This window comes from Mastomys coucha, unplaced genomic scaffold, assembly GCF_008632895.1.
Source record: "Mastomys coucha isolate ucsf_1 unplaced genomic scaffold, UCSF_Mcou_1 pScaffold21, whole genome shotgun sequence".
Lineage (NCBI taxonomy): Eukaryota > Metazoa > Chordata > Mammalia > Rodentia > Muridae > Mastomys > Mastomys coucha.
In genome coordinates, this window is record NW_022196904.1 from 98,821,118 (window position 1) to 98,831,127 (window position 10,010).

The 10,010-nt window shown below is 42.8% G+C and overlaps 1 protein-coding gene across 4 annotated transcripts in view; it reads left to right on the forward strand.

Annotated features, from left to right (window-relative positions):
* Window positions 1-3,999: 3,999 nt before the first annotated feature.
* The window catches only part of Znf143 (zinc finger protein 143), a 40,179-nt gene continuing 34,168 nt past the window's right edge, over window positions 4,000-10,010 (forward strand). For 2 of the 4 annotated variants that reach the window (XM_031387841.1, XM_031387842.1), the window contains exon 1: window positions 4,000-4,110. Coding sequence is in view for 2 of the 4 variants with exons in the window: in XM_031387839.1 (XP_031243699.1) it covers window positions 4,069-4,110 (42 nt within the window). In the remaining 2 variants the exon portion in view is untranslated. The remainder of the gene's footprint in view (window positions 4,111-10,010) is intronic. The other 2 variants (XM_031387839.1, XM_031387840.1) reach the window with 1 other exon arrangement.

A 10,010-nucleotide genomic window follows, 5' to 3' on the forward strand; every position in this document is an offset into this window, starting at 1 on the left:
TAAAACAAAATTTATAATTGTACAAATGAAATGCACATATTGATATTTAAAATGCATAATTAAGAAAACCTTTGTGTTGTGTTTTTCTTGTGTACCAATACTTAAGCCACTGATGTTGGCAGCTGTTTGGCTTTCTATTTTGACTCTGAAGGAATCAAAGTATTTCTGAATTTAATTCTAAAATGTTGGCAAAAGGAAAGCAATGTCTAAATGTGTGGGTGCAAACTGTTAATCAAGTATGCTTCTACTCCTGTCTCATAGTTAAGACACCAAGTGTATACCCTAGGTTGCTTAAAGGAATGTCACTATTCTATGAAATCAATACAATAAAAGTGGAGTAGGTATTTAATATTCAATATTGTATGCAGAGGGGAGAATGTTAATAACATGTTAATACCTTCCTTTACATTTCTGTACCTATTACATATTTTTTTTAAATTCCTCACTAATATTTAAATTAATCCACATTTCACATTGTTATTGAATAACCATATCTCAAAAAAGTTTTAGTTTTATACACAATGAAAATTCTCATTTTCAGAGGTCATATATTTTCTATTTGTTAGAATTGGTAGTTTTCATTAGAATTGATAGTTACAGTATAGCAAGCATACCTAAATTTTCATGATATTTTTTCTTCTTACACTTAACCTCGAATTTTCTCGAAGCCTGGAACTATAGACAGGCTGGCTTGGAACTTTATCCCTCCCTAATGCAGAAGTACAGTCCTAGTAAAAATTTTATTTTATGTGTATGGATGTATTGCCTTCCCGGTGCATTCACTGCCCAGAAGAGGGTCCAATCCTGTGGAGCTAGAGTTATAGATGCTAATAAGACTTTCATGTACTGCTTAGAATTGAATGTTGGTCTTCTGTAAAAGCAGGCAGTGTGCACTTAACCCAAGATATTTGACCACTTCAATTGCTACTTTCCCCATTTCTCATAGTAGTGCTATTAATGGAATTCATATATCAGTATGAATATGAGATAGTATTAGCTCTGAAAGAAATCAGAAGGTAGAGCAGATTTTTTTCTAGTTTATGCAGTGCAGGTGGAGGACAGAAGAGGGATCAATCTTTGTACCAAAATGAAGGATGGTTGTAAGCCTCCATACCATGTAGGTACTACAAACTGAACCCAAGTCCTCTGCAAGAGCAGGTACCTAGAGCCATCATCCCTCTAGGTTGTTACTGTCACAGGACACTCACTGGTCTCCTACTCTGCCTGTGTGACAACATACCTGAGTTCTTTTAACACATCTAAATTTTATCATTTATGTGTATATGTGTCAGTGTGTGTACCTCTACACCATAGCTCAGTGGTGTCTTTTTGAAGGTGGAATTCCAGATAGTTGGGAGCTGCCTGAAGTAGGTACCAGGAATCAAACTACAGTCCTCAAAAAGAAAAATTCGTCCTCTTAACCAATAAACCATTTCTCAAGCCTCAGATTTTTAAAAAATTTGTGGGTGTTTTGGCTGCATATGTATATGTACCTGGTGCCCAAAGGGTTAATCCGTCAGGAATTCAAATTAGATGGTTAGCTGTGAGCCATTGTGTGTGGCAAGGATAGAACCTGGGCCTCAGAGAAAGAAGCAAGCCCATACCACACTTACTCCAAGGCCACACCTTCATTAGAAGGTTCAACTCCCTGGGCTGAGCATATACCAACAACTATCATAAGTGTATTCCAAATTGGTCTATATGTATTCTTAAGTCCTTTTTTGACACCTACCCAGATTTATTCAGTTTGAGCATACAAGAGAGACCAGAGCTGCTCAGCTCTTCCCCCCCCCCCTCCTCCTTGGACATTTAAGCTTGGTGGTGGTGGTGGTACATGCCTTTAGTCCCCTCCCTTCAGAGGCAGTTGGATCACTTAGGAGCCAGACTGGTCTACAAAATGAATTCTAGAATAGCCGGGGCTACACACCAGAGAAGCACAGTTTCAACAAAAAAGAAAAGCAAAACCAAAGATAAGAAACATAATTTAGTAATAACAATATAGTGGGCTGGAGAAATGGCTCAGTGGTTCCCGAGATCCTGAATTCAATACACAGCAACCACATGGTTGGCCAAAAACAATCTCTAATGGGATCTGAAGCCTTCTTCTGGCATGTGATTGTATATGCAGGTAGAGCACTGAAGCATAAAATAAAATCTTTTTAAAAATCCTGTGTCATATCCTAATTTTCAAGGGCCCAAGTCAAATTCATTTTGTGTTCTTGGGGATTAAACACGGGTACAAGACAGGTAGTGGAATATGCATTAGGAATGTTTAACGAATGTTCTTAATATTGTACAGAAGCCGGGCATGGTGGTACACGCCTTTAATACTAGCACTTGGGAGGCAGAGGCTGGTGGATTTCTGAGTTCAAGGCCAGACTGGTCTACAGAGTGAGCTCCAGGACAGCCAGGGCTACAGAGAAACCCTGTCTCGAAAAACTCCCAGCACTTGGGAGGCAGAGGTAGGAGGACTTCTGAGTCCTAGGTCAACCTATGCAGAGAAACCCCGTCTCAAAAATTAAAAAAAAAAGTTCAGAACCAGAGATGGTGGCATATGCCTATTACAATCTCATTACTGGCCATGTGGAGGTAGAAAGATCCAACAGTACCAAAACCCTGACACGTACCTGCCAGGATTTGGTAGGGGTTGCCGGTGGATTAGTTCAAAATCATGTCATCAATTGCATAGCAGTCTACATAGCAAATGAGGCCAGACAGCCTATGTATGTCCTATGTAAGTCCTGTTACCTTTCAAATGGCATTTGAGTACCAGTTATGTAACTATGTCCTCGTTGGATTAACATTTAAAAATTGTAATGTATTGGGCCTGATGTTGTGGCAACAAGCCTACTCTTTTAACACTCTGGAAACTTGGAAGAAGGATAATTTCCAGCCAAATTCATAGCCTACTGGTATACACTGCAAACTAAATTCTAGAGAAGGTAATGCTGTAGGTTCCGACTAGATTCAGTTACAAACTCCAGCTACTTATTTTTATCTATGACATAATCTTAAATACAATCGACTATTAAATGCCAGTAAGCCTCCCTATCCTATTGTAATATACACCTGGCAACTCGATTTAACTGCAGATTCGGCACGCTTTATCTGAAATGCCTCGTATTGGCATTTAAGTAAAGGGTTGGGCAAAGAGGACCAAAAAAAAACCTATCACACATGCCACAACTAATGTCTCAATAGGTTAAAGAACCCAACATGCTTTCTTCATCCTCCAGTTCCACACAACAGGGAAAGCACAGGCAAAGAAACGGGGCGACCCACAAATCCACGGACACGGTAGAGCATTCGCTTTGCCTCCCAGCGGAAGCTCGGCTCCGGAATTTTAGCAGGAGCAGAAAGCTCAACTTCCCATGGCATGGCTATGCCCGGAGACTGGGGAAGGGCAGGCAAGTTGCGAACCGAGTCTCCGGCATCAGCTGCATTAGGTACACAGAGACCCAAAGTGAAGGCCCCAGCCGACTCCGAGATCCCCTAGGGAGCGCGTGGGCCCCACGAGCTGCCCTACTCCTGCCTTCATCTTCCCTACCGATGAAATAACAATCGGCAATAGCAAGGCAAAGCTCATCCGGCCTCCGATACACGCTCCGGTGGGGCCACCGGGAGCTCCAGTCTCCACATCAGCCCTGTAGGGAAAATGGCGCCCATCACCCTATTTCCCTCCCGGGCAATCAAAAGGACGAACCTCCCTCCCTCGCTACAAAATGGCGCCTCCCGCTGGGGCCCCAGAATCGGCATAATTCACTCGTCAGTAGGGCGGAGTGGTCCGGGATAAGCAGTTCTGCCAACCAGTCAGGCACAGAAGCTTTGAGTCTGTACCTGGCGCCAGCCACTCAGGAGCGGGTAGGAAAGCCAGGCTACAATGACGCAGGGTGAATGGGCGTGGCTAGTGGCGGTTTCCTGCCCGTCAGCTAAATGTGGACCAATCGAGAGCAATAGTCTTGGGGTGAGTGACGTAATGACAGCCCAATGGAGGCTAGGGGCGGGACTGAGGATTGCTATGCGAGTTGCGGGGCCTGGGGGCCGGGCGGCTGTTTCCTGTCCTGGTGCATGGTGGTCGGACGAAGGAATTGTTGGAAAATTTTCTCGGAGGTTCGTATATAAATGTGTTTTTACCCAGTGTGCATTATTCTCCGCCCGGCCGCCGCCCTTAGCGCGGCGGCGCGGGCCCACTTGGGCCCTGGCTCTACCTCCAGCTGCTCATGCTGATCCTTAGGCCTGGCCGATCCTACGGCCGCCTTCGTAGCGGAGCCTGGGCAGAAGCGGAGTTTATTAATAACCTGAGGCCGCCACTCTAGGGCGGCGGAGCTTTTCTCTGTGAAGACGCCACCCCACCCCCCCCTTCTCGCAGCGCCCCGCCTGTCCCCTTAGGGGGCCGCTGAGGGGAGGGAGAGCAAGAGGGGAGGGTGGAGCTCTCGGGAGCCGGGCGGCTTCGCTCGACCTGACCTTCGCGCGGAACGAGTCCCTTGGCGCTCGCTTCGGTGTCGAAGCTGGTCGGGCTGGGCCTCCGGGCCTTGGTTCACAGCAGGCCCCAACAGGGGCGCGGGCCCTGCGGCTGGGGACACCGCCTGCACATCGCCCCCGGGTTTCTTCTTATTCTGATCGTAGGCACATTTATTCGTTTTCACAATTTTTTCTTCAAAAGTCTGTGAGGCTTAACATCGAATATTCAAAAATAGTCTCTTGGAATGTTTTATAATGGGACTTTCGTTCACTCTTTTAACTTTCTCCCTTTCATTAAACGAAGTTTTAATAAGTAGAAATGAATACCACTGCCCATCCGTTGGTTTAGAATCAAGCTTTGCCTTTGCTTTTGAAATATTCAAATCATCTGGTATATTCCGTTGGGAATGTGAGAAATTGCACGTTTCAGATTGTGTTCAGTTTGGTCCTTAATTTTACTGGGAAAGATGCATTCTGCTCTAGTCCGCAAAAACCTGTGTAACATTTTAACACTTTCTTCATTCAAAGTATATGTTAAATTCATTGTGAGTGTAATGATCACAAAACATAAATAAGCATAAATCTTACCCTGACATTTTGAGTATTTGGAGACTTAAGTCAAATCGACTCTACAAATACTCTTCCCCTTTGTTTATTTTGATTTATTTTATCTGGGCATGGTGTCTCTGTCTATAATCCCAGAAGTCAGGAAGTATGAGGCTAGAGGAGTTCAAGACTACTCTTTACTACTTTTTTTTTTTTTTTTTGGTTTTTCGAGACAGGGTTTCTCTGTCCTGGAACTCACTCTAGACAAGGCTGGCCTCGAACTCAGAAATCCGCCTGCCTCTGCCTCCCAAGTGCTGGGATTAAAGGCGTGTGCCACCACCTGGCTCTTTACTACATATTTACAGCTAGCTGCACACTTGAGTTCCTGATCTCAAAATAAGTATATGAATAACAGCTATTTTGATAGAATTCACACATGCTCAAATTCACCTTCTAAAACAATCCAAACTAAGTCTGGTACTTCAATTTTGAAATCTAAGCTATCAAGGCAAAAATAGGAGAAATTACAAATTCAAGGCCTGCCTCCACTACAGATTGTGTTTAAGGCCAACCTGAATAACCTACAAGTAAGGCCCTATCCCAGGTGAAGAGCAGGTTGAGGATATAACAAGTTACCTACCAGGTACAAGGCCTTAAATCCAGGCCTTAAGATTGAAGATTAGCTTACCATGCTAATGCATACCTATAAACACTTGGCAGTAGAGACAGGAAGATGAGTTCAGAATCATTTTTGGCTATATACTTAGTTGAAGGCCAGCCAGTCAGTCACACTGGAGCCTGTCTCAGGTATGGAGAAAATTTTTGGCCTATGGAGGTGGTACATGCCTTTAATACACCTTTAATCCAAGCACTCTGGAGGCGGGTGAATCTACAGGTGGAATTTCAAGATAGCTAGGCAGGGATTTACAGAGAAACCTCTTCTCATAATGAAAAAAAACTATAAATACTTGGCCTGGTGCCCAGGGAGTCCAGAAGAAGGTGTCAGGTCCCCTGGAACTGGAGTTCTAGTGATTGTAAGCCTGCATGTTGGTGTTTGGAACAAAACCCAGGTCATCTGGAATAGCAGCCAGTGATCTTAACCACAGAGCCATCTCTCCTGCTACCTAAATTGACATTTTTTTTTCACTTTCTTGTGTGTGTGTGTGTGTGCCATAGTGTACATAATGGAGGTCAGAGGACAATTTGCTGAAGTGTATTGTCTCTCTCTACCATGTGGGTCTCAGGGGAGTTAAGTCTTGGCTTGGCAGCAAGCACCTTTACTGATAAGTCATTGTACTGACCGTCTAGATAGGGTTTTCTGTCTCAGGTGTAATGGAACTATGTTTACAGCTGGGGGACACCCACCTGTAATCCCAGCACATGGGTAGCAGAAGGATGATTGCTGGAGGTTCAAAGCCAGCCTGAGTTTCTTTTTTTTTGTTGTTTTTTTGTTTTTTTAAGATTTATTTTATTTATTTTTATGTATATGAGTACACTGTAGCTGTACAAATGGCCGTGAGCTATTGTGTGTGGCTGCTGGGAATTGATCTCAGGACTGTAGTAGCTTCAGTGACACCACCAGAAGAGAGTGTCAGATCTCATTACCAGTGGTTGTGAGCCACCATGTGGTTGCTGGGATCCGAACTCAGGACCTTCAGAAGAGCAGTCAGTGCTCTTACTCGCTGAGCCATCTCGCCAGCCCCAAGATTTATTTATTTTATGTATATGAGTACATTGTAGCTGTACAGATGGTTGTGATCCATCATGTGGTTGCTGGGATTTGAACTCAGGACCTTCGGAAGAGCAGTCAGTACTCTTAACTGCTGAGCCATCTCGCCAGCCCTAGCCTGGGTTTCATAATTTCTTTTTTTTCTTTTTTTTTTTTTTTTTTTTTTTTTTTTTTTTTTTTGGTTTTTTGTTTGTTTGTTTGTTTGTTTTTGAGACAGGTTTTCTCTATGTAGTCCTGGCTGTCCTGGAACTCACTATGTAGACCAGGCTGGCCTCAAACTCAGAAATCTGCTTGCCTCTGCCTCCCAAGTGCTAGGATTAAAGGCATGTGCCACTACCGCCCGGCCGATAATTTCTAATTTCTTCATGCCTTGGTGATATGTATTTATTCATTTTTATTATTTTTGAAAGAGAATACCTCTGTTTAGTCCTAGCTGTCCTGCTTTGTAAACCAAGCTGGTCTTGAACTCATTGAGAGCCACTTGCCTCTGACTTCCAAGTGCTGATATTATGCCTTCTTTGCCAGTTCTTACTAGTCTTCTGTTTTGTTCTGTTCTGTTGAGACAGGGTTGTGTTATGTAGTCCAGGCTGTGCTACTTAGCTACTTACCTCACCATCTGAGTCCCACCACATACAGGGGCATTCTTTGTTATCATAGACATACTATTGAATATGAGCGGTGGCATCTCTTGTGCATTTGTTTGCATTTCTCTGATTGCTAGTAAAATTCATCAGTTGTTGTGCATTTGTCTGTTGACTATTTGTCTTTCTTTGTTTGTATCTTTTCCCTGTGTAAAAGTGTGTCCACATATATGTGCAAGTGTGAGAGAGGGGAAAGGGAGAGCAAGTTTGGATGTTCCTGTGTCAAAAGACAAGTTTTGGAAGTCAGTTTCTCCTTCTACCATGTGGGACCAGGAATTGAAATAAGCTTTTTAGGCTTGGCTATAGCTCAGTGGTAGAGCACTTAATTCTATATTGGATCTTCTGCAGGGGATAGGTTGGGATATTGAAAATCTAGTCTCTACATTTATCTCTTAGTCCTTCCTATTCCTGGGGGATACCATTTGAATTTATATAACATACTTGCTTTGTAATTACATACAGTTATAAAAACCTGAGTGTAATCATACTAGGCATACTCTTATACTGTTTGGTTTTTTTCTTCACTACACATCTTGGACACATTTCTCATCATTTTATGTAGATGTCTCTTTTTCCTGCTGGCTGGAGGTCAAAGCCAGGGTCTTGCAGGTAATAGCCAAGAGCTATGGAGTCAAGCTCTGTGTGTCCTGATCATTGATTTCTTTTTGCTGCCTCCATGCTTCATTTGTGGCAGGATATTTAACGTCTTCTTGATGCGATTTTACATTGTCGATCTTTTTTTTTTTTTTTTTTTTTTTTTTTTGCTATTGCAAGTAGTGCTTCATTGAACTGTAGACACTTACACAAGTGTGTAAAGATTTTCATTATAATGTATTTATTTGAAGGTGGGCACATACTTGCTGCTATGCCTGTGCAGGGGTCAGTTTCTTTCCTTTCCCTCTGCAGGAACTAAGGATTGGTCATTCCTGGCATCTGCTGGGCCACCTCACTGGCCCTCAGGAATATTTAATGAATATTAAGAATCATATGGTGGAACATCTTTGTGTTCATTTTTTTGATGGACATGATGGTACACATCTTTAATTCCAGTACTTGAGAGACAGAGGAAGGCAGATCTCTTGTTCAGGCCAGCCATGGTTACATAGTGAGATTGTATCTTAAAAAAAAAAAAAAAAAAAAGATTTATTATTTTATGTGTTTGTTGATGGGACTGTGTATGAGTAATGTCCATGAGGCCAGAGGCATCAGAACCTCTGGAGCAGCTGTAATTACAAGCCATTGTGAGTTACCTGATATGGATGCTGGCAGTTGAACTGGGATCCTTTGTGAGGGTAGTATGTACTCTCAAAGACTGAGCCTTCTCTCTGGCCCTCATTTGACTTTGTAATAATTAGTACAAGTTGTCCAGTTACTGTGTGATTTTTTTTTTTTTTAACCTCCACACTGTACTTTAAAGTTCAGTTTTCAATTTCATCTGGCCTTGGAATGAGTTTCTTAAGAATGAAGATTTCGCCAGGCAGTGGTGCATGCCTTTAATCCCAGCACTTGGGAGGCAGAGGCAGGTGGATCTCTGAGTTCAAGGCTAGCCTGGTCTACAGAGTGAGTTCCAGGAGAGCCAGGGCTACACAGAGAAGCCCTGTCTCGAAAAACCAAGAAAAAAAAAAGAATGAAAATTGCTGGAGATTCTAGTGGTAAAGCACTCAAGCACTGTGTATGAGGTCTTGGGTTCTCTGTCCTGCAACTCCATAAAAAAGGAGGACAAAACACAATACTAGTAACAAATATACAACAAAGAAGGTTTCTTCTCTATTTCTATGCTAGCATGCATGTGGCAATTAGGTGTGTATTTCCATACATCAGCATTATGCACACACACTTGAATAGATTGCCAAAGCTAAGGATCTTAAGAAAAACGGTAGAGATGAAATCACAAAGGTAGGTAAAGAGCCAGATGGAGCTACTTCTGAATTGAGGTTAATTCTGCAAGCAGTATGACAGAGGGTGTGGGGTGTGGGGGTGGTGATGTTCATTTCTGAAGGGATTCTAAGTTTTCATTGTAAGTATTCTGAGTTTTTCCTTTTCTTTAGAGGAACCTAAACTAGAATGGTATTTTGTTTTGTTCAGAGAGACCTGAGAGTCTTGTGCTTGCTCTACCACAGAGCTAAATCTCCAACCCCTGGAATGTTTTTACAGACTCTGTTTAAAAAGCTTTTCTCCTCTGAGTTGATAGAGTGCTTACATAGCATGCATGGGGCCCTGCTTTCATCTACCAATGAATAAACCCTGTGTGGTATTTCATACCTGTAATCCCTGCACTGAAGCAGTAAAGGCAGAAGAACCAGAAATTCAGTCAAGGTCATTCCTGGCTGTATAACAAGTTCAAGACCAGCATAGGCTCTGTGAGGTACTATCTTTAAAAAACATGGGGCGGGGGATGTAATACAGCCTGGAGCATGTGATCTCAGTTCTTGGGAGTCAGGCAAGAAGGACTTTGTGTAGGTTCAATCCTGGACTGTCTACATGGATCCGTACAGTACATTTAATAACCGTAAAAATGTGCACCTTTTAAATCCTGGCAGCCTATTTAATAATTTATTTGTTCTGAGACTGTGTGTGTGTGTGTGTGTGTGTGTGTGAGAGAGAGAGAGAGAGAGAGAGAGAGAGAGAGAGAG